The 26,237-nt window shown below is 38.0% G+C and overlaps 1 protein-coding gene across 1 annotated transcript; it reads left to right on the forward strand.

Annotated features, from left to right (window-relative positions):
- Positions 1-17,236: 17,236 nt before the first annotated feature.
- On the forward strand, positions 17,237-25,017 carry LOC306745272 (sialic acid-binding Ig-like lectin 10; the record flags this gene model as incomplete). The annotated part of the gene is made up of 9 exons (XM_079228025.1): positions 17,237-17,297; positions 17,709-18,119; positions 19,416-19,712; positions 20,624-20,926; positions 21,334-21,603; positions 21,688-21,969; positions 22,159-22,261; positions 22,361-22,430; positions 22,826-25,017. The coding sequence occupies 9 exons, from the start codon at positions 17,237-17,239 to the stop codon at positions 23,213-23,215; spliced, it is 2,187 nt and encodes a 728-aa protein (XP_079084151.1). The 3' UTR covers positions 23,216-25,017.
- Between the last annotated feature and the right edge of the window lie 1,220 nt (positions 25,018-26,237).

The following is a 26,237-nucleotide window of genomic DNA, read 5'->3' on the forward strand; positions in this document are numbered from 1 at the left end:
ATCGCAATCCTTCCCTGATCCCTCGGCTATGCGAGATGCAGTGGCAGCCCCAACACATGTTCTTCCCCATATACTGTGTAATAACCGCCGAGCCTCTACTGGATTTCACCCTGCATTTAGTGACTCCTTGTTCCTTATTCCTTCAAATTTATCACGTATAATGTTACCACTTTGATGCCCCTCCTCCATTGGATGCCCCTTCACATGCCGTCATTTGGGAAAACTTTGACTGGACAATGTCAAAGAAATACAATGTCTAGCCTCAATTGTAGTACATGGGCTCTAAAACATGCATGTGTTAACCATTGGTAATGGTTTTGTTGCTTTCTACATGTTCTTCCTAGTTATTGTTAATGTTATTGTCAAACAGCAGACGTTTAAGCGCTCACATCTGTCTCACTATTTGCTCTCCAGCCGTCTCTTATAACTGTCACTGTGTCTGCTGCCAGTCGAAGCATCAGGGCAAGGAGTACCTGCGCTTTTTGTTCTCTTATATTCATGTGTGTGTCTATCAGCCGAGAGCAAATCTCTCTCTCTTTTACATTTTACATCCCAAAATGATAACCGTCATAGGCGAGAGATGGAAATGCGTCTCAGCATCCTGTTACCACATAATTGTTTTTTAATCTGTGTTGTGACTCGATAGCCTCTCATAATAAATGAAAAAATATCACCATCACTTTTGATAATAATCGGAAAATGTTTTTTATTTTTATTTAAACTGTGCAGTTCTGAAAAAATGTCACAGCTTCTTTAAAGCATTTTCCAGTTATCTGAGGAATGTATTGAGATTGTTGGGGTTTTTCCTGCACTGTGGCCAATGCAAAATGTCTGTCTTGAGTCATCTTCTACTATTTCTCCCTAAAGCATGGGTTCTAGCTCTTTGATTGATCTGGAAAATACAGACAAAAAGCACAAAATATTTGAGCGCGAGTGGCCAAAGTGTTATCTATTTTAGACAATGTGTGTGTGTGTATAGCCGTGTCTGTGTGTGTGTGTGTGTGTGTGTGCGTGTGTGTGTGTGTGTGTGTGTGTGTGTGTGTGTGTGTGTGTGTTCAAATAGTGCTGAAAGATCATAGACACTGATCACTGAGCATCACTGTGGGAAGTTGGGCATCACTTCACTTGAGAAGTTGATGCTTTATTCTCACAGGGCTGCATCAGACGTTTGAATGACAAACATGGTTGTGCTATTCAAAGATATTTGATGAACTTGTGATGTAATATCAAAGTATACTAATACTCTAACTTGATAATGATGGTGTCAATAATATATATTAATGAGATGTATATTGATAGGGAATGGATGTCAGTATGTACAGTAAATACCCTGCATTACAAGCAGGCACACATATACATATTAAATGATGGATAAATGTCAGTGTGGGAAGTGAAAACTTGTCATACATCATACAAATAGATTAACTGGACACTGTCTTGATGAGTTCAGTGAATAGTATCAACCTCTAACTTGTGTGTTTAAGTCAAATCAGAGGCTGCGTTTTCATGCAGAGAGTGCCCTTCTTATTAACTGTGATTGCGTTTGATTGGAAGTTCGATACCTTCTACAATTAGTTATCTTTTCTATTTAACCTTGAAAGGAAACTCCCGCAATAAATGTAGCATTAGCATCTTTTTGATAGACCCTGCCCGTCTGGTAAACATGTCTTTCGAACTCCATGCACTTTTTTTCAAATTATAAAAAGCTTCTTAAGAGTGGCACTATCGAAGAACATTAAATAACCGTTTTCACAGGCTGAGCTGTACTGCCCATGACAAATACCTGACCTTTATGTAAATAAATCAGTGGAGTTCCCCTTAAATTGTTCCGAATGGTCTCAACACACGAATGAAGCCACCTCTGTGCTTCTTCCACCTCTCCCCCTCTGCATCACGTCTTACAGGTCATACGTCACTGTTTCTCTCAGAGTGCTGAAAGATAACTCATCGACACACTGCAACTGTAACTGACTAACATGGACTGCCATTTTGAATAAGACAACAGATCATGATTGATTTATCTTTTTAATGGCTCGGTTTTCACTTCCATTAAATTACGTATGTAGTGAAAATGCCAATTGATATCTACTGTGTGAATTGTATGTTGGATTGTTTTAACAATGTAAGTCATGAACAATAATCTTGTCCTCAAAATGGAATGTGCAAGAAATTATCTCAATACTAAAAGTACTGGCCATAATATCACTCTCCAAAATCATCTGCTACAGTGTGTTAAACATCAAGTAGCAACGTCTCCACAGATTTTCTCCTCCTAGATGTTGTTATGCTGTATGTATTGATGATGATAGAAGGCTTAAGTGGGAAGTAAATTCTAGTTCGAGATTTGCAATGAGCTCTTCTTGTAGATTGAAAGTACTTTTTATACACATGCTCTGACCAAGGCTTTCTACATGTATGTTATGAAACAACGCGCACTGCGTGCAACTCATTTAAAATGATAGTTAATCAAGGCAGCAGTGGGTCTCTGTGAGCTGTTTACAATTGATTTTTACAACCAGTTGGGGTACAAAATACAACAAACACCTCTCACTGTGGTAACTCCAGATATGGGTAGACTGTTCACAGGCAATATAAAAACAGAAATTACACTATGAGGAGTATTTCAGTTTAATCTGTTCACATGAACCCAAATAAACCTCTCTGCAAAACCCCAGTTTGAGTAAACCGTGTTGATGAAGCCTTAGGTTTGTATATGACACAGGGCAAAGAAAGATGATAAGGCTAAGATGTATCGGATCATTTTTCTGACATCAAAACATACCCATAATTCTGTGGGAAGTGAAGGCATCTCTGTCACTTTTTTAGTTATCGCATAACAGATATTAAACAAATATTTTATCTCTTTATTGGCATACAATCTTTGGAAAGATTGATTTTGTTTTGCTATGTTTAAAGTATTATAATTAAACAGTTATAGTGCAGATAAACCTGAGCATGTCGACCAAATGTGGAATGTGATGCAGAAAGAGGAACCTGGGGTTTTGAACATTTTCTATACGCTCCAAGTGAAAACAGGTTAAAAATGCAGTTATCTTTGCATGTATACAAAGCTATTGTCAACCAGCTATTCTGACTCACATTAGTTTTGTATGACAATGTTTTGTTGACTTAATGCTGGCTAGCATTCTTAAATTGCCTGTATGCTCAAAGTCAATAACCAATTCCTTTGTTTGAAAGCCTCAAGGGTGGTATATATATATATATATATATATATATTTTTTTTTTTTGAAATATCAAATATGTGTTCCCTAATCTTCTGTCAAAGTGTGTTGTAAAGGAAATGTATATGTCATATACTTGGTAATCATAATGATCATTATGGAGATTTTTCTTCAACATATGATTGACACAATAATTCAGTTCAGGGTTTGGACTGTTACCTAATGACAGTAGGATTTCTGCAATTATGTTGTTTGCTTGCTTTTTTATTTTAAACATGTCTTTCACGCCTCAAGCAAATTCAGCTGTCTTCAGTTCCATGCAAACATAAATAAAATGAAAACAACATCGCACTGGAAAAAGTTTGTTATTGATAGAAAACAAACTGTGAACCGTTTATTTCTCATGTTGTCTCTTTCTATTGTTAGGAAAAGAATCATGTGCTGTGCTCTTTTTAATTTTTGGTTTCACTTATTTGGTACATGAATAACCTCCCCAAAAAATCAACTTCCTGAAAAGAACTTCCTAAAATTGATCAAAATGAAACACCAACCCTCACAAACAAGGCTTTGCAAAGTGTAATCTGAATTTATTAATTGATGTTCAAATATGTCATTGGTAATAATGTAATTTAATAAATTGGTTTAGAAACAGTTGTTTTTAGGTGAAAATATTAATACCCCCTTCTGAGTCCATTTGACATGTTTATAACACAATTCAACCATAAATATTAACATAAACCATAAATATAAAATAATATAAATTTTCATATCACTAGCTTGATGCCACACATGATTGGTGCCAAATCCACTGCCAGACAAAGCCTCAGCAAGATATAAACCACATTCTAGCCAAACAACTGAAATATGACTTACTTATGGATAAAACGATATTCCACACGGCATTGCTTGATATGTACTGGTGCATCTGCTTGAGCAGAGCACCTCTGTTGTGGAACCAGAGAGGTGCAGGAAGAAAGTTAGGGGATTTTTGCTTTCAGCGGACCTAAACTTATGGTACACAAAATGTGCACTAAATTAATTAATACAAATATTTAACTTCACTTAATAAAAGTCAAACTTTGCAGACATACTGTTAACACATAATGTTATTTTATAGTATTGCACTATAGAAATAAAAGCAATGATATTTATCATTAAAAAGAGAAAATACATCCTGGAAGTTTTTTCTTTTTCGAACATTTCTTTATTCTTTTTTCTTTCCTGTATTCTATCATCAACCAATAAAATAAATAAAAACCAATAAATAAAGTAACACATATACAGGGGATAAAAAGGTAAAGGAAGGGTTGGTACTCTTCTTCAATTTCTTTTTTTCTATTTTTGTTAAAATTCTCATTACATTTGGACAGCAATCAATGGATCAAATGCTCTGACAAATAAAAAACTAGGGGAAAAGTGGTATTGTGGCTTTCACAGCACTGTAAAAACCTGCTTGTCTACCTACGTGACCACACGTCTTCCTTCCACAAGCTGTTAGTAGACACCTGTGAGTGCTAACAATATGTGTGGTGCATTTGGAAGTCAGTCTTGAAGTACTAAAGGACACTGTAATATATTGTGTAAGCATGTGATCTGCGAATAGATGTAAAATACTGTAAGTGCTGCTCAGTGCCTGTAATAGGGTTGGCTCTGCCTGAACAGTGGCTTTCACTACTAACACAAGCATTACATAGAAGAAGTGAGAGGAAGATGGATGCAGAAGGCCAGTGTAAAGAGAGAATACTGCAACACTGGCATCAGTACAACATAAACGATTGGGTTCTCCTGCTTGCATGATGGGGCATGCACATTTTACAAGATTTTAGGTCAACTGTGAAAACGTCTTTTCTTGATCTTATTCTTACTTTAGGGGGGATGGTGTGTGCTACAGTCTGATTTAAGTGGATCATCTGAGGTAAGAACAAGCTTATTTTTATGTATGTCTATTTCTATTTGACTGCATAATATAACTGAAAAAGTAATGTCTGTGAAGGTTTATTTCAATCATCAAGGTGGTGTCTGTGTCTAGAGAGAGTTGAGTTTTAATGTCTACCTTTTTTTTCATTGAATGAGAACATTTAAGTTATCAGTGATTTGGATTCAACTTTCTCCAGCAAAACATATTCTTGTTGTCGACACAAGAATACAGTGGCATTTGTAATTGAAGTATTTACTGTATATGAACCTTTAAAACACCATATCAATGTTTGACATTACTACGATTCAAGTTTGAGGTGATAAATGACAGAATTAATAAAATAAATGCATTGTACTGTTTGCAAGTGTTTTATGTCTTTTTTAAATGTATGGATGATGTATGGTTAAAAGCATAACAAAAGTGTAAACAAACAGTTGATAAAAATTGATGTTTCTCTAAGTCCTATTGAGTATTAAAGAAAAAATAAATTAAACCCATAGCCTGAAACCTTTTTCAAATGTCATGTTTGGGCTCTGCAGTAATTACACTGGGAGCCTAATATTTTGGCCCAATATAATTGTTTCCTTCTTTCTAAAACATAATGACATTCTGCAAGTTGTGACTAGAGAATTCCCAACAAGGAAGAAAACAAATGAAAAAAAAGGAAGAAGAAAAATCTTGACAGTAACTGATTTGCATTGATTAAAATAACTAAAACCCTAATTAAAAAAAAGAAAGAAGAAGCAGTTATATGGTGTTATGAAGGATACAACTGTCAGGCCTGGACTGAAAGGAGGACCCAGATGCAGGGGATATTCGTACCGGCACACTTTATTGTTTTCTTTGATCCAAAAACAACTCTCTCACTAATCCGTCGAACATAAAGCGCTCCCGAAGGAGGAAGAAAAACAGGGAACAAAAAACAACTTACGCACAAAAGCTTTCGGGAAAACTCTAACTATGACTGTGACTGTGGACGCGGGCTTTGGTGCATGGACAAGGCAAAACACTTTGGCACAGGACAGAGGGAAGACGCAGACTATAAGCACATGAGGGTAATGGGGAACAGGTGGGACCACTCAGGGATCAGGGGAGACAATCAGACCAGTGACACATGAGGAAGAGCAAGTGACCTGAAACGAGAGGAGAGTCAGGCTTCAAAATAAAACAGGAAGTTACGAGACAAAAACCAAGACAAGACAACCCTCACCGCTGTGACATACAACGATGTAAACAAACTTCTTTGTTTTGTTTTTGTGTTTCAGATACCAAACTTTTGTTCTGCACAAAATGAAAGTGAATGCACAGACAGTTGGGTGGTTGGTATTTCTGGCCATAACAAAAAGTAGGAATTGTATTACTCCACTGTGATAACAATACTTTAAAAATATATGCATTAAATAATGTAAATCACTTACATTATGACTGTTTTCACCATCACAGATATTTCTTGTGACAAACCAATCCTCTTCACACTCGATGACAGATCCCTGACAGCTACAGAGGGGTCCTGCATTGAAATCAAATGTAGAGTCACTGAAAGGGTTGATGCTGCTGGTGCATACTGGTTTTGGATAAAGGATGGAAAGTGGAACGATAACGATAACGTTTTGAGTGGCACTGTCATTTACAGCACGAATGTTACACAACGTCCCGTCAGTGAGGACTTTGCAGACAGAGTGAAATATATCGGCTCTGAATCTTCCAAATGGAACAGTTATCCTACAACCTCAATAGAGTGCAGTATTTTAATCTGCAACCTAAATAAAACTGACAATGGAGACTATTACTTTAGATTTGTTGGAAAAGAAAAGTGGAATACCAAACCAGCGGTCCTCAACGTTGAAGGTAATACAGAATACTGAAAGATATTTTCAGAAAATAACAACAAATGATTTGTGCAAATATTGTGAGATGAGCTTGAGGAGGCAGAATGGATCGGATTGGTTGAATTGAGATTCAGTAATATGATGAATATTTTAAAAAAAGTATAATATTCCCCTTTTATTGATTAATTCACTGTAATGTCTGATTAGACACAATATTAAGTTATCTGACCCAACTACTACAATCACCTACATATTAGGCTAATGATCTCAGAATAATTGGATTTCTATTATTGTACTTTTGTGGACTATTTTGACTTTGACTTTTCTTTTCACTCACATACTAGGAAAGAATAAAAACATATATAATTTGTATCCAGCTTTAACGTGAACTCTGAAACTGGTAATTTGACAAACATAATTTATGACTCTCGAGCTGTTTTTACTGAAGCGACACTGCATTGTTTACCAGCCTTAGTAGTTCAGTCAGTAATGAATGATACATGCATCTACAGGCATAATGAGTGTTTGACAGAACAAGAAAAACTGGATTATTCTGTTTAAAATATGTATTTGTACTAAATGAATCATAGTTTACTAATACTGGTTATATATATATATATATATATATATATATATATATATATATATATATATATATATATATATATATATATATATATATATAGATATATAAATATATATATCTATATATATATACATATATATATATATATATATATATATATATATATATATACATATATATATATATATATATATATATATATATATATATATATATATATATATATGTATATATTCACCGTGACATGCTCTGCTAATATTGTCTCATCTATATATTTTCAGAAAACCCATGCCCGATCACTTTTGAGAGGTTTAACCACCTGTCGTAAACGAATTTGTCTATGTAACACTCACGTGCTCCACTTTGAAGTCGTGTCCTTCAAACCCACAAATTGGAGGTTTGACACAACTGTCTCCAACTCCGCTCTCAACGACTCTGCAAAATAAGGAAAAACTGAAAAGCACCACAGTCAGTCTTACGGTCAACTGGCAAGATCATGGGAGGGAGTTTTCATGCCAGACAAGTGACAGCGACAAATATTTGATTCGGAATATCAGTTTAACTGTCGAATGTAAGTCTGTTTATGTCAACCAGAGATGAACAGTTACTTTGATAAGACTTTATCGATCCCTTTGTGAAACTCACAAGTAACCCAACGGGGTATATAATAAAATAAAAAAGCCCTACCTTTACCAGCTGCAACATTTAAGTGATGTATATGGTAATGCTTCATTGTGTCATGTGCATGATGTCATGTAGTGGTAAAGCGCTTTGAGTAAAATAAAATGACTTTGACATGTAATGTGAAGAGAAGCAACCCCAGACCTCACACCTACACGTGGTCTAAAGATGGGAAAGCTCTTCGTCAGAAGCAGTCTCAGTGGTATGTTGTTGCAAGAGTCGAACCCAAGGACAGTGGCCCCTACAAGTGTAGCGCCACCAACTCTGTGGGTACTGGATCCTCAACGCCATTTAACATTAAAGTTGAATGTAAGTGTCACAGCTCCTTGAGCTGCATGTATGTCAGAGAGTTAATGATCCACAGACTTTACCACCATAGAAAGCAACGCTAACAGTTAGTTTTTTCTTTCAGACGGCCCGAGGAAGTCAACCATTTCCATCAGTGGAAATTCTAAACGTGTGGGAGTTGGTAAATCTCTTACGTTCTATTGTAACACTGATGCAAATCCTGCTCCGGTTCATTTCTCCTGGTACCGATACAACTCAAAAAAACAGGCCGACTCCTCACAGTGGAAGTCCAAGACAACTAAAGAAAATGAACTCTGCTTGGACACAGTAAAAAGAGCAGACGAAGCATGTTACAGGTGCAATGCAACCAACCGCATCAACACAGGGGAGGATAGTGAGCCAGTGTGCATACAAGTACTCTGTAAGTAATGTGTAAGGCTGACTATGTTCTGTGATATTTAATATATATATTTTTTTCATTTTTCATCAAGTTGGATTATTAGAACATCTGCATTTACGCCTGCTTGACAAACAATCACCAAAACAGTCATCACTTTTTAATCGTCATTCTTTGTTTATTCATGTATGTTGAAGGTAAATAGTTTTTTTTTAAAGCGAGGAGTCAGCAGCTGGTTAGCTTAGCCTGGCATAACACTGGAAGCAGTCGGGGACCTGGCTCTCTCCAACTGTTACTGATTCCACTTCCCAGCACTTCCAAAGCTCAGAAACGAACACACTGTTATTATTTGTTTAAAGTGAAAGTGGCCGAACAACAGAACCACCTTTTTTCGCGAGCAGTTGCTATTTATACAAATAAAATCACTATATTTAATATATATATATTTTCTTTTTACATCATGTTGGATTATTAGAAAATCTGCATTTACATTGACAAACAATCACCAAAACAGTCATCACTTTTTAATTGTCTTTCTTTGTTTATTAATGTATGTTGAAGGTGAATAGTTATTTTGGCGAGCAGTTGCTATTTATACAAATAAAATCACTAAACAGATATAACTTGTTGATTAGTGAACTTCAGAGATGCTGGTTGGCCGTGTTTGTTTCCTTTGGACAGAGCAAGGCTAGCTGTTTCCATCTGTTCCCAGTCTTTGTGCTAAGCTAAGCTACATTTCCGATAGTTGTGGTCCTGTATTAAACAGACTGACGTGAGTGCATTACCTGAAATGTAAAACTCTTCAGTGCTCTTCAGACATAAGTTGACCTCCTCTTTATGGACTGCTGCTAAATTATCTTGTTAAACAATGAAGGATTCGTCCTGAAAATCATCCAGCTGCCTTCTCTCTACAGACGCTCCCACCGAGCTCACGCTGTCTATGGACACTGAGGTCAGGGAAGGTCGGCTCATCACCATCAGATGCACTGTTGAAAGCTTCCCTCCCTCAAAGCTCACCTTGAAGCACACTTCTGATTCAAATCCTCAGTCTTCAAAATTGCTTATCACTCGCCGTGATGATGATTGGCCCCCGAACACTCTGCAAGATTCGTTTAATGTAACTTCAACCCACACAGGCTCATACACCTGTTACGCCGCCAACAGCGAAGGCTCAGGGACCAGCGAACTGAGGAAGTTGGTGGTGAAATGTGAGTACAGTGATGTTTTGTCTTTTTGCTGATTAAACAAATCAACAGAATCAAACCTCTACATAAAGTTATGGTTAATTAGTCTCAGTACGAAAAGAAAAACAACTTGATTTCAAATGGCAAAAGTAGATATTTATTATCTTTTCTTTCCATCAGAAATTAAGTTACTATTTATATTACACACAAAACATATTTAATGAGAAAATAGAATGCACTAGTTTAGATAAATTGCAACAGTATATAAATTAGTTCAAACTATACATTATACATTACAATACAAGTGTATGCTTTTACTTCTGATACGTGAACTGCATTTTCCCGCTTAGACGATACTGCTTAGTTAAATTATAAATGCAGGACTTCTTGTCATGGAGTGTTTCTACAGTGTAAGTATTGCTAATACTTGCTAATTACTAAAATCTAGTAAAGCTGAATACACCACTGTGTATATTTTACACAGTGGTGTATCAGCTAAATATACCTCTTACACTTAATGCACCACCACAAAATATGGCCTCAAAAACATCAACATTTAAATCAACTTCTCTCCAAGTTGTGAGGTAATTGTACGTGTGAATGTTTATATAATCTACCACTTCATTGTACCAAGACATACCTTGAATTAGCCGCTTATGACTAAATTAAAATGTATTTTACAGAATTATTATTGACAACAGTTTAGTATATTATCTTTAATAATCAGTTGTGAAATGTCTTTGTTCATGGTTATGATTACATCTCTCTATTTTTACGATGTTTTTTGGTAAATGCAGATTGTCCCAAAGATGTGACTGTAAAAGCTCGGCCTGCCTTTGTTGTGGATGAGAACAAGTCGCTGACTCTAGATTGCAGCGCCCAGTCCTACCCACAAGTGACCTCTGTCACCTGGATGAAGATGACTGATGGAAAGAATAAAATCCAGAAGACGCAGACCTTGATTCTGAAGTCCGTCAGTCCTTCGGACAGCGGACTGTACAGCTGTGAAGCCAGCAACGACATTGGAACTGGAATCTCACAGCAAACGGAGTTTAAAGTCAATTGTGAGTAGACTGATGCATTCAGGCTGGCACACCCGGAGATACGATACAGCATTTATATTGTGAATACAGATTGGGCTGAGAGCAATGAGATAATGTAGTGACTTCAATTAGATTGGATTAGATGTTATAAAACCTTCAAACTAGATGGAATATGACACAGAAAGAAAGATGACACTCAACCATTTTAATTTAAGTTTCATACAAAATGCACTAGTATGGGCAAAAGATCATGTGAAGTGTCTGCTAACGGAGGATTTAAGCCAACGAGAAAGTGGTAGCTACATTGAGAATGTTCTGACACGGTTGTAATATTATGTGAGTTTTGAGGATTTGAGGGTATAGCATCTTTCAGTTGTTCTTGTGGCATATTAAATGGTGTTTCTCTGCATTTCATTCCTTTTCCACAGTGTCTTTCTTAAAAACAACCACTAGGCGGTGCCAAAAGGACATTTTCTAATTCCACACACAACACGCTACAGACTATCTTTCCATTTGTGCTGTCGTTGCTGTATGATCTTTGAACACTTACACATTGAGTTAATCATTTAATAATCCTACATTTCCCTGCCTAGACGCTCCAAAGCACACAAAGATCACAACAGTATCAGAGCATCAGCAGCCTGACAGGACGAATTCTGTGACGCTGAACTGCAGCAGTCAGAGCTATCCCCCAGTCACACAGTATTCGTGGTACAAGATGAAGACTGACGAAAGGGAGGAAAAGGTGTCTGACCGTCGGTGTATTCAGACCAACCGGGAGTCTACTACTGCATCGCACAAAATGAAATATATGAAAGATCGTCTGACCCCGTCCATCTGTTTGACCGTGAGTGAATATCATGTGTCTTTATGTGCACTGTGTCATATGGGGTTAGAGGTGTTAGAGCAGGGGTGTCAAACATACTGCCCGCGGGCCGGATCTGGCCCGCCAGGGGGTCTAGGTTGGCCCGCCGGATAACTATTACATTTTTTATTTTATTTTTTTAAATAATATATATATTTTTTGAAGTGATAGGCTTTTGCCAACATTAGCCTAACGAGAAAATCTGTGACGGATAGGATTTCCGATCTTTCAGCAGATTTGGATAGCCAAAAGAAGCATAAAGTAAAGTAATTTGTAACATTTTCAGTTGCAATCGATGAGAGCACTGACATTACTGGCCAAATTCATTCTTGGTGTTGATGAGATTTTGCCGGTCACCGAGGAGTTCCTTGAGTTGATATCCATGACAGACACCACTACAGCCAATTACATTTTTAGCGCTCTCGTTGAAGCGCTGCACCGGGTCAGAGTGGACTGGACCCATGCTGTCAGTGGGGCTACAACCGGTGCACCATCAATGATCGGGAGAAAAACAGGGGTTGTGACGAAATTCGGGGAGAAAGTACAACCTGCCCTATCATTTGAATTTTTTTAAATAATTCCATCTATAGATTTATGTCATTTTTTGTGTCTATCACTTACAGCTAACACGGCTTAAAGGAAAGTGTATAGGTCACACAGTAGCAACTGAGTGTACAGCTTTAAGAGTTACACAATCTACAAAATGTCATTTGTAATCACAGATCAACATGGAGCATGTGCAGAACTTCCCTGGGTCATCGTTGCACTTGTTTCTCTCATTGTGAACGTCATCTGCATAATCCTCTTGATGTTCCTTTGGTATGTTCCTACTTCCTCTTTTTATGCGTTGATCACTGTGTTGCTGCAGTGGAGACTTTTAGACCACACATCATGTCTCACTCTTGCTTCTCTCCGAAGGAACACAAGGAAAAAGGTGAAACCAAACCAAGAGGACAGAACTTACATGTCACTGCAGAAAACGGACTTATCACCAGAGTACGACGTTATTGCTCAACCTCTGAAATAACACAAGAAGAAGATGGTTCTTTCATACCTCCATTCAACATGCATAGAATTTAATCAATATGGCATTTTTTAGAGTTCTCTTCTTTTTAAACTGTAATTTATATTTGTTCATTATAATGCATACGTAATACATTATCTTTCATAATTGTTGTTTTCTGTATTTGCACATTTCTTTGTAAATATTTTTTTTTTAGCTTGTATTATGTTTACTTGTGTGAGTTTTCTCGCTGCAGTGCATTGAACCCTCAGGGCCACTGTATTTTAGAGATAAGTCCCGTCTGTCAGGGAGCTGAAGGTGAAGTTGGTATCCGTTGATTAGTAACTTCAAGTGGATGTTTAGAAACTTTGGGGGAAAACAAGTGTGGCTTTTTGGCAAAACTTTGAAAATAGATGAAAAAAACAGCAACATCCTTCAAATTAACAAGTTAAGACAGTTACTTAAGTGTCTGTATTGTCATCAGTTACGTGTTTTTGTAAGAGTAGCTTAATACCGTATGTTAGCTAGCCTTCGATGCTAATCCGGGTATAAAAAAGATTAGCCAAAATATCAATGCAGCATCTATGTGGGAAGCATACAAGCCCAGTTGGATTGCATTTTGCGTGTTTAATGGACATGTTGCCAACGTGAAAGATAGCTTGCAGTTCTTCAGACATCCACTTAGCTGTTACTTTACTGATGGGAAAATATCCAGTTTAGCTAATGTCAGTAACATAACATTGTTGTTGTTGCTGTGATGTAAAAAGTATTAAGATCCTTTAAAAGCAATAAAACAGAGCAATCTACACCATTGCATCTGAGAGTTCTGCATCCAAATACTGCATTCTTATTTTAATTATCTAGTTTCCTAAAGCATTTTACAGTTGTATTCATCTAGCTAATGTGTGACTTTATAGCTACTTTATATGTTAACGTGCGGTGTCTTCACGCTGCACTTTCATAGGTCCTCAGCAATACACGAGCCATCGCATGCAGTCACTGCTTCACACACCCAAGTGGCAGCTACTGAGAAACACCTGTGAAATACACTTTGGGAAAAAAACACCAGGGACAGACTTAAACGTTACCATGCAGGCAACCTGCATATGGGGACCCCAACTAGAAGGGCCCCAAACAGCTATACATTTATTAGGATGTTATATGGAAAATATTCACTTATGTGACTATTTTAACTCATCGTGCCCCAAAATAACTTGCAAAAGGGCCACAAAGTACTTATAAAATATGCACGTCAACAGTATACTACCTACTGTGTAGTTGTACTTCAGAATCTTGAAAGCAAGACTATTATTATGCGATACTGCAACGCATACATCTACTCCAGAGGAAAACCATAGGCCAATACATTTACCTGACAGGAACATGTTCCTGGTTCTGTTGCAGATTCAGATTTGACTCTAAATAGAACAATTCAATTTGATTCATTAATTCAAATTCACAAAAATATTCAGCATCATAGACATGAAAGCTCCACCTTGAACAGACGGTAATTTCAGTACATTGTGCTGATAATGCCTCTCTGTCACTTTGCACTTTGAATGCTGGACTTAGACTGTGTGGTATTATTTCAGAAAGGACGTTTTGAGTAGGCCTACTGTTAATAAAAGCTATTCATGTCACATCATTCAGTTTTAATATGTTTTCAGGCGAGAAAGCAACCCTATAGATTCCAAATATGTTGTCAGTTTAGTCAAATAATATGATGTGATTTCTGAGAGTTTGTAGCCTGGTAGTCGGTACTTGTTGGTGTAATTGTGATGTAATCGTAAACTTTCAACTGCCATATCTTATTTAGATGTTACCTGAAGTTGATAAACTATCTATGGTTTGACAGTCACATTTTGCATCCCTTTTAAGGACCTTGTCTCGCTTCTCCATGTTCTCAGGAGATGTGGATGGAACATAGATGAAAGAGGACAGGAGACATCATGGAGGCACAGATAGGGAAAGAGAGACAGATGAGACAAACTTAAAAAAATCACTTCAAACACAGGAGGTCTGGATGAGACTCAAATATTCCTGAATTACCAACATTCAGGTTGTACTTCAAGTGGTGTCCTCCTTCCATGCATGTTAAGGATGAATATTACAGGGACCACTACAGAAAAATTCACATGGACATTTAACGTCCAGGAATTCACAGTATAGACAGTAGTGCATTGGCCATATATGGTACAGACATGTACACGGTTTTAACCTGGCCTAGTTTAAATTAAGACTTCACAATTGATTGTTGCGATGATTATTAATATGCAGATAATAATTTGTTAAATGCATAAATTATGTTGTGTTGTCTTGTCAATGCTGCTAATAACAGCAATTATTTAGAAGAACAGTAAGTAGTGCAGCCTTTCTTCATCATTCATCAAATATATGAACAGATTTGCAGTCTGTATTTCTAACCTCTGGTAACTCAGCTGTTTCTACCGGTTCTGCTACAAGGCATTAGACTTATACTAAATGATTGACACGCATTCAAGCCAGTACTTTGCAAGAAACTGTTTTAACCGAGCACCAGTGCAAACAGGATGTTATCAGAGATACAGAGAACACAATCTTGTCATTAGTGCCTACATTAAAGATAATTGTAAACAAAATGTATATGCTTTGTGAGTTGCTTTCAAATCACATTGTTCAGTTTTCCACCTTGAATGTATCAGGTCCTTAGTATTAAGCATTGCCTTTCTTTGAAACGTATTCAAATGACTAATGTGTTTACCAAAGGTATTATGGACAAATAACTATGTTAAATGCTTAAATTATGTTGTGTTGTCTGGTCAATGCTGCTAACAACAGCAATTATACAAGAACAGTAATAGTAGTGCAGCCTTTCTTCATCATTAATCAAATATACAAACAGATTTGCAGTCTGTATTTCTAATCTCTGATAACTCAGCCGCTTCTACAGGTTCTGCTATGAGACATCAGACTTATACTAAATGATTGAGACACATTCGAGCCAGTACTTTGCAAGTGCTCGATTTATTTTATTCGAGCACATTAAAGTGCAAACAGGACGTTATTAGAGATAACACAGAGAACACAGTGAATGAATAGCTACTACATTGACTTTGTTGTGCAAAGTATCTACATATATCGCCCAATTATGAACTAGAAAAAACACACAATAATGCAGAATGCTTCCTAAGTTGCTGCATGCTGTTGTAAATGTGGACATTTTGAAAGTGGATCATTTTATTTTGACTCTTGGTTCTTAATGCACTTAATCCATCACAAGTTCTGATTATATTACAAGATTAAAACAATGTTCATTTGACCATCATGGCTCAACTCTCACTGCATATATTAAGCTGCAGTGTTGTGTGTTGGTAAGCAATTAAAGAAGTCTACAGTAGTTCAATATTAACACAGAAAGAAAAAAACTGTGTCCAGTGCTTGAAATGGTTTGGTGGTTTCTCAATATTACAAGATTCCTTTGGGGGAAAAAACATTTACAGTACTTCCCTTTTTCAAACACTTTCACATTTCCTCACAGTCGGGGAGATGATCTAAAAACAACAAGCAAATGTAAAAAAACACATTTCATCATTCAATGTTAAAGGTGCAAATTTATCATAAGAGATATGATACACATACATTGATATTTTAATATATAAGAATATAAAAGACTGTCAGTCACAGGAGAGGACAAATGTTACTCATCAGTGTGTTGGGAAACTTCCTGAAACCTTGTTGTTGCACAAAAAGAGAAGAAATAGAAAAGTGAGGAGAGGAAGAGTCAGTTAAAGGAAGAAATGCTCCACACTGATCACTGTTGAGAGAAGAGAGCAGGAGTGCGAGACAGGAAAAGGTAAAACAAAACATTTAGAGTTATGTTGAAAACAAATATAAGTTGTTGAACTGAGTCATTCTTGCAATTGTCTTTCAACATGACTGGATTTGCTGGTTAAGTAAAGGTGGACGATGCGTGAGAATGTTTTTTGGGGGGGTGGGAGTATTAATTCATTAATCCGGTGGTAAATTCAGTAAAAGGTTCAGTTGTCCCAAAGCTACAGTTGCTGTTAAGTTTATTGTAAAAACGTTCACTTACTATAAAGGATCTTTTTAAGAACAGATGTCGCAACGATGGAATAACTTTACGTAACATCCTGCATTTGGATCTGTGATGTCAGCGGCAGAGCTTCCTTTGCTTCAGTTCCTCTTGTGCTTATTACACTTTCAGTGAACAGTTGGTCCTGTGGAGGGAGAGACCGACTGCCTCAGTCATCAACAATCAGGATGTTTGTTCTCATCTGGGCGACTCTGCTTTTCTCTGTGAGAGGCAACAATGCTGTCACAGGTACGTGTCTTTACCCTGAAAGTGTTATTGTGCCAACGTGAGAGATTTGAAGCATGAACTAAATAGATAGCAATAATGATACATGTCCATATGTTTTCCTGTCATGCTGGAAAATTACATGTAGTTAGTTCTCCTACCCGCTCATTACCTCACAGCAATGGAAACTCTGACTTTCATGAATTTAAATGGTTATTTTGTTTCTCAAATTAATTATGGATAAAGAAACATATTAAATACAGAAATGTTGTTTTGCTGTCTGATCAATGCTGCTTCCAACAGCAGTTACATGTAACAAAAGCATAGTAGTAGCCTTTCTTCATCATTTAATAAATCAACATTTATTAAATACTTTGGTCTATTGTCATAAAATAACCCGGATACCTGTTTTTTCTCCACTGTTTCCATTAACAGGTGAATCAGTGGAGGAAAGAACAAGCTGTTACAATGGATTCTGTATCACTCTCAGTAAAGGAGAAATAACAGCAGAGGCTGGACTCTGTGTTGTGATTCCATGTTCTTTCACTCCTGGTGATGGCTTTACATCCCAACATATGATGTGGTACAAATGTGAACCATCTAAAGGCAGATGTGGTGATTCAGATGTTATATTCCACACTAACAAGAACAACAAAAAAGTTCAGTTTGAGTTTTTAGGACGAGTTTTACTGTTGGAGCCTGACGTGAATAAGAAGAACTGCAGCATCATCATCAATGATCTCACTGAGTCAGACTCTGGATCATATCAACTCAGAGTTAATGGTGTCAAGTATTGGAGAGACTCTGGATTTACATTCTCTTCAAGAGCAACTGTCTCTGTTAAAGGTATGAAGAGCTACAACAAATACATACATTGAAGATGTTCATTCTATTCAACACATTTTCTGTATTTATTGTCTGAATGGAATAATATTGAAATAATGTTTTGGCATTTGTCAACAAGTAGGAACTGCATCAGTTCCTGATGAAACTCTGACTTATTGCCCCATCGAGATGTTTAACAAAGTATCAGATTATTTTAGCCTGACTTTAAGTCAATGGTGACCTTCGGGCTGCTCAACTGACTCCACTCAGAATCAGAATCAGAATCAGAAACCGTTTATTGCCAGGAATGTTTGCACAAACGAGGAATTTAGTAAGGCGGAAAGTGCATACATTAGACATTAGACATTAGACGAGACAAACAACAATCAACGACAGCAACAGTGCAATGATGTCTAAATCAGTTAAGGATAAAGTGCTCAGACAACAGATAACATTAATATAAGTGTATGTTAAAGTGATGTATGTGTTTAAGTTAAAGTTAAAGTTAAGTTATGTGGCATGAGTGTTTAAATATGAAGTGTGCAGTGGAGTGACCGGTAAGAGGAGAGAAAGGAATAAAAATAAAAATAAATGGTCCGAAAGAATTGTCCGAGAATAGTCCTGTGATGGTAGAATCAGTCAATGGGGTACCCGGGCTCTGTTGATGCCGACGGGAAGAAACTGGTGTGGCGTGAGGTCTTAGTCCTGATGGACCTCAACCTCCTGCCAGAGGGGAGGGACACGAACAGGTTGTGTCCAGGGTGAGAGGGGTCAGCTGCGATCTTTCTTGCCGGCTTCAGTGTCCTGGAAGTGGACAAGACCTGGAGGGATGGCAAATTGCAGCCAATCACCCTCTCCGCAGAGCGGATGATGCGCTGCAGCCTGGCCTTGTCCTTGGCAGTGGCTGCAGCATGCCAGACGATGATGGAGGAGCAGAGGATGCACTCAACGATGGCAGTGTAGAACTGCACCATCATTTTCTTTGGCAGGTTGAATTTCCTCAGCTGCCTCAGGAAGAACATCCTCTGCTGGGCCTTCTTTGTGATGGAGCTGATGTTCAGCTCCCACTTGAGGTTCTGGGAAATGATGGAGCCCAGGAAGCGGAAGGACTCCACAGCGTCGACGGGGGAATCACACAGGATGAGAGGGGCGGGTGGGGCTGCATTCTTTCTGAAGTCCACAACCATCTCCAGGTTGTTCTGGCTGCACCAGGTCACCAGGTGGTCAGTCTCCAGCCTGTAGGCGGACTCGTCCCCACCAGAGATGAGTCCAATGAGGGTGGTGTTATAGACTGCTCATAGACTGCTCTCCCTTTAGGTCTTACCCAGAAGCCCTCAGTGCTGGTTCCTCCTCTGACAGAGGGGCAGCAGACCACACTGACCTGCAATGCTCCTGGTCTCTGCTCTGGATCTGATCCTGAAATCACCTGGATGTGGAGAGGAGCAGGAGAGAATGACTCTCACCTCACAGGAAACATCACTGCTGTCACACAGAGACACAGCTCAACTTTGACCTTTAATTCTTCAGCTGAACACCACGGCACCAATGTCACCTGTAAGGTCAGCTTCACAAACAACATCACTACAGAGGAGACAGTGACTCTGAATGTGGCCTGTAAGTATATCAGATACTGCATTTTATTCTGTATCTTCATTTTTTACGATCTAAAATAGGAAATTACAGGAAAGATGGGAATTTGGGGGTGCTTTAACATTTTATTTAACACTAGAGATGCACCGCTTGCAATATTTTTCTCCGATTCCAATCTTGCCTGATCTGCCGATTCTGTTTCTTTCTCAGAGCTCTTATTTACGTCACCATCCCTGAACTGTCCCAAAAGATATTTAAACTATCCCGAAGTCATTGTAAACTAAATATTATCCTTTTAACTTGTTATTGTCATCTATCGTGATTATCTGTATAAAACACACAATTCAAATGATTGAAAACAAAATCTTGGCATTAATAGTTTCAATTATGTATTATAAGCTGATTAGAGCTGGTGTTAGGAAGTTAAACTTGTCATAACTCCCAGTCTAAATTCCTGCTTTATATTGAGCTAAAATTGTCTCCTTCAAACAACAACTTTCATTAACTTTTCTTGCCCAAAACTAAATATTACAAGGTAACTTTTTAGCACATCATGAGTGTTATAATTTACTTTCGTTCTGTACTCAATTTCACTGAGTAGAGCTTGAACGCACCACAATGCAATGCAACCTCCGTTACCTTAGCTACAGCTCTGTGATGTGTGCAGACAGATCACTGTGATTACTCTGAGCAGCATGGGAATGAATTACAATATAATAAGTGTCTTGAGATCCAGCCAGCTGTTCCAGGTGTTTTTAAGGTTTTTCATACACGGCTTATTTTGAACTTGCTGTTGTGAAACATGATCTTTATGTCTTCTTCACTCTCCGACACATGTTGTGTGTTTGTGTGTGTGTGTGTGGCTGTTACATTGCTGACTGTGCCGTCTGACCAGTGCATCTCCGTATAACACAGTGTGTCGTGTTGTCACATAGATGTGAAGGGCGTTAGAATCACTGGGAATACGAGCGTGAAGGAGGGTGAGACTCTGAATCTGACCTGCAGTGTTGAGAGTTTTCCTCCATCTCTCATCACGTGGAAAACATCTTCTGAGACAAACGGGCAAAATGGAACAGAAACAAATCGGCAAAACAACACTGAGACCTTCATGCAGAGAGAAAATGGAATGGGCACTTATTCCATCTCTAATGTGACAACGGACGATTCTGGAATCTACATCTGCCAAGCAAAATATCTGAATATAACCCTGGAGGAAAATGTTGACATAAAAGTCATATGTAAGTATGTTGTACAGCTGAACCTTTATTGTAGTATTTCCTCTTTCTTTTAAACTGTGTTTAGAGCAGAGAACTACCTTGAAACTAAGTGAATCGTGAATGACTTCCACTGGCCCTCACCTTCAAATATATGTGGGACCACCTCAATGGGCATTTACTATGGACGCAAAGGCTTTCAGGTTGTTCTCAGCCAGATTGTTTAAAATCATAAAAAAACATGTGTTGTGTCTGTTAAAACCAGATTGTTCAGAGTCTGAAAACCTTTAGATGTTGGTGCCCTCCAGCGGTAGAATATATAAGAACTGCAGACAATTCATGAACGCAATCACCTAATATCTTCAATCCGTTTCCAACTTCTTCACGGTATCGTAACTGGAAATATATTTTATCCATAATTTGCTTCACAGATATGAAGAAACCTGTCATCACTGGTCATACAACTGTTCAGGAGGGAGATTCTCTGAGTTTAACCTGTAGTGTTGAAAGCTTTCCTCCATCTCATATCACATGGACTGTACTTGGCTCCAACACAAAGCTGGACAATGTGCCTAAGAAGGACACTGGATCGGCCACACTATTCCTCCCTAATGTGACGACGGAGGCTTCCGGACAGCACATCTGTACAGCACAACACCTGGAAAAGACTGTGACGACATACGCTGACGTAACAGTGACTTGTAAGTAGACTGTACTTGAAGGAAGTTTATTTCACACAATCAGCATGTTGTTGTGACATTGTGATTCTGCTTGTGTGCTTACAGGGTTTTCAAAGATCCTAAAAAACTCAGAGTGTGAGGTTCAGTCGGGGGTCCTGACCTGTGTGTGCATCAGTGAGGGGTTTCCTTTACCCACCATCAAATGGCCGCTGTTGAAGAACCACAGCGAGTACTCTGTGATCACCACTGTGTCCAACCACACAGTCAACAGCACCGCCACTCTAACTGTAAACGACCACAGCACCTCTATTGAGTGTGTCAGCAGCAATGGAAATGGGGAAGCAAGAGAAAACCTCAACATCCGAATAAACATGTCAGAACATAAGAGTGAGTGTTCTCAGCTAAAACACTTCAGCTACTGTAGACCACTGCTTTATGACATCTTAAGTATTTTTTTTTCCACTGTGACCTTTTTTGTTGCAACCATTGGGCAAGCTGTCAGAAGAAAATAAAATGTTGCATAGCAGCGTTCAGAACGACATTGACAGACATTTTTCTTTTGTTTCCTGATTGCAGATGATCCCAAAAGACTAGTTTCATGGCTGGAAGTCATCATTGCCTTCTTGCTTGGGGTACTTCTTTCAGCACTCCTTTGCTGTTTGGCCACAACATGCCCCAGGTACACTATTCAATCAAATTATTAATTCCTGGCTGTTGTTTGTGGATAATATGCCTAAATAAATGTTCATTTGTTCCTGTTTTGTAAACATTTTTCCAGAAAAAAACTGAATATTTCTAAAAGTCGGGATGAGACTCTGGAGATGGTGACCAGTCCAGAGGATCCACTGGTAATTATATTCATTCTGCTAAAAATGTTGGCATCACCTGTTGTATTGATGTTGTTCTTCTTCCCTGATGACTATTGTAACAGAGACAGAGAGAGTAATTCAGACACCAAATGTATATCTACATTTGAAAGAGTTTGTATCCCAAAAGAAGAACAATGTAATGATTAAAACTTTAGTTTAATTTTGTTTGTACGCCCTCTGGCGTTTCGGAGAATAATGCAGCGCAGAGAGTATAAGCGCCTCAGTACATACTCTGAGTGCGCAAGTATAAACAAAGCTCTAGTCAATTCAAAGCCAAGCAGCTACAAGATGATTTTCTTTTTTTTTTAAACTCTCCTAGTTCATTCATGTTACAGCTGCTAAATGAGTTGTATAAATGACGTTGTACCTGACAGATTGATGCTGGTCAAGCAGTCGAAGATGATCAGACCTACTACCAAGAGTTTGCTGATGGAGGAGAAGCAGCTGCGGCAGCAGAGCAAGCAGCCCCTGATCTCAATGGTGGACCTAAAGATGTGCAGTACGCAAGCATTGATTTCTCCGTGTTGAGAAGAAGGAATCCCAAGGACGCAGAAAAGAAGCAAGAAACCACAGAGACGGAGTATGCTGAAATTAAGAAAAAAGTCAAAGAGGAAACAGAAAACAATGGTGGAGAGGAAGGTAATGTGTTGGAGGAGGCGATGATCAGGGAGGATGAAGAGACAAAACATTGTGTTCCCGGAGAGGATGACGGGGAGGACGATGCGGTGTACTCCAATGTTAAGGATATTATGTCTGAGATTTGAGGACTGTTGCTTTGAGGATAAAGTTTCTGGAGCCCTTTAAGCCCTAACCCTAACCCTAACCCTAATAACCCTAACCCCTAATCCTATTTATTGTTTGAGTTGTGTTTAGAGGTTGTACATCGGGATTATATATTATTGCAGCCCTGATTTTTATGTTTAATTTGATACCTAGCATGTTTGTTTTTTTTGGGGGGAGGGATTTATACCATGATTTTTTCTTGATTTTCCTAATATATAAGGGTCCCCCGATTGGGGACCCTAGGGCTTAACAGTTTAACCTCAACAGTTGTGATGTTCGGCGGTCCTGTGAACGGTTTCTAACAGCTTTGGTCTTCAAACGCCACATTCAGCCTGTGGAGAACTGAAGTGACAGACGCTTCACACCTCTGCATGTTGGTCTGTGCAAATCCATTCATTCAACTGAGGACTGGAGGTTGGACAGTTTCCCTTTTCATGTGTTTTTGTGCTTCAATGTGTTGACTTTTCACATTAGTGTTTCACATTACTGTCACAAAGGGACAACCACCTCCGTCCTCTCTGCTTCTGAGAGCTGAAGTGTGCTTTAGATACATATTGTCTAAATAGCATGTGCCTCCAGTGTCTCTCTGGTCGGCCCAAAGCTCTTCTGAATGGCCCACATTTTTCTGCCTGAGGTACAAATGAACCCTCACTTTCACCCTGTGGAGGTAAGCGGTGTCTTCTTGTCTTTGCGTGGCTCTAGAGATGACAACATCAGTCTAATGATTGGTTTGTCCGACCACTTTCGACCAGACTGAAATGTCTCAACAACTATGGGAGGAATTCTCATTAAGCGTCATTCATTTTCCCCAGGGGATGTATCCCAAGGACTTTGTGCATCCTGTGACTTCCTCTGGCTCCACCATCAGGTTGGCATGTGGTTTTGAACAAGCTGTCTAAACAACTATTGGATGGATTGCCATGAAATCTGGCAGAGACACCTCAGGATTATTAACTTGGGTTATCCCTGAACATTTTAAAACTGGTACCATCATCTGGTGAATTTAAAGTGAGTAAGGTGAGTTTAAATAAATTACCCAAATACCTGCAAAACTATTCGCATTTCCATTCCCTTCTGCTGTATGTTGTATTTAACTCCAATTAGCCAATGTTATAATGATTAATATGTCAAACATTGGTAACATCCATGTTAGCATTGTATTGTAAGTGAGTTAGCATGCTCACGTTAGCACTGCACTTGACAGAGCCGCTAGCATAGCTGTAGCATCTTATCTTGTTTAATTTTTATGTAAAGTTTCTGCAGAAAAGAATCTCAAAGGACAGGTTGACATTTTGTCAAGTCTGTCTCAATTCAATACTGGAATATATATTAAAAGAGTTAAATCCCTTCCTACACCCCAAAATACATTTAAGATAGCAACCAAATCTAATATGAGGATTTGGCAGAACAACTGAGTGAGACAAATCAAGTGGGCCTCTTCAAAGCTTATAGGTTCTGTGGTACAAAATGTTATTGTGTTCCCATTGACAGTGTTTTTTTCTTCATATTTCATACTTTAAAGAAGAACTTTTGTTGATAAACAGTGGAGCTTAAGCTTCATATTAGCTTCAGCTGAACTTAATAACGCATGTGTTCACAGAATGAGGACTGTAGATTTTGTCTCCATCGATTACAGTGGAATTTCTTTTGGATGGAATTCTTCAGGGGAAGTATTAGAAATGTTTACGTACATATGCATGTTAGTATCGTTTCAAGAAAGTTTTGAAAAAGGTTACTCTCCTTTAAACTGGTGTGGATTTATGCATTAATTTGATACACAATATGAAGAGCTGTTAAACTACAAATTGCAGATGTGTATGTTGTTTATAATTAAAAAAGAAGAAAAGAAAAAACATGTTTTAACTTTGGGGATTTATCTGCTTTTTCAAACTGATAAAATGTTTGGCCAAATTTGTCTCTACAACCCTGTTAATGTTCTTTTAGGAAGTCGTAGATTACTTCCCTTTTCTCCGTGTTACAGGAATCAACTTGGCTTCTTTTAAACCGAAAACACACTTGTTTATGTTTTGGATGAAATCATGAATTTCCAGTTATAACGAAACCTTTTTTCCTTCTGGTACAATCTGTAACATTGACAGGATAAAGAAGGAGTGTTCAATATGCAGGCAAATAGAAGCTGATAAGGACAAATGTGGAACCAGTTAGCAGCTAAATATAGTTATAGTTATAATCTACCATCTCAAAGAGTCAACAAGAGGTCATTAGAAAGAATACAGTGATGCCATGGAAGGCAACGTTTGATTACATAGAGTCTTTTCTGAGAACACAACTTAAAGATGTTGTACAATAAACCATACAACCCATACTGTTACAAATATAAAGGTTCTTGCAGTTGAATTAAGAACTAGGATTCAAACAAATACTTTATTTTTTATCTGCCGGAATTTCATGCACTTAATTGAACATGGCAGTTGTAATACAGACCATTCACATGCATGCACATCCACCACCCTCCCTCTCTGCACATGTGTGTGTTGTATTGTGCATTACATTGTAGAAGGATAGGTATATGAGAGATTTGGTTTCTTAAGGGGACACAAGTTTCTTAAACTCACATGTGGTACTTCCCCTTTCTCAGAGTTCCTCAACCATTTACAGTACTGAAGATCATTTATAAAAAGGAAGACAGTCTCATTTAATTATTCAGTGTTCAAGTTTCCCAATATCAACTTGATATTTAATATCTATATCAACATATGTTTAGAGTCAGTCCAACGATGGCCATTAGTGTGAAGAGAAACTTCCTTGAAAATGGTTGTAGCGCAAAGAGGAACAAAGTAAAAAGGAAGACGAAGAGAGGAAGAGTCGGCTCAGAGAGACGCTGAGCAGAGATCACTGTGGTGAGAAGAGAGCGGGAGAACGAGAACAAAAGAGGTAAAACATAACTTTACTTTAAAAAAAGTCAGTCTTTCCTTACCAATGTCATAAAATGTCATAAAAGGCTTTTTATAATTCCTCGACTTACTTGTAAACTAAAGTGTA

Source organism: Taurulus bubalis (assembly GCF_910589615.1).
Source record: "Taurulus bubalis genome assembly, chromosome: 12".
In the NCBI taxonomy this organism is placed as follows: domain Eukaryota; kingdom Metazoa; phylum Chordata; class Actinopteri; order Perciformes; family Cottidae; genus Taurulus; species Taurulus bubalis.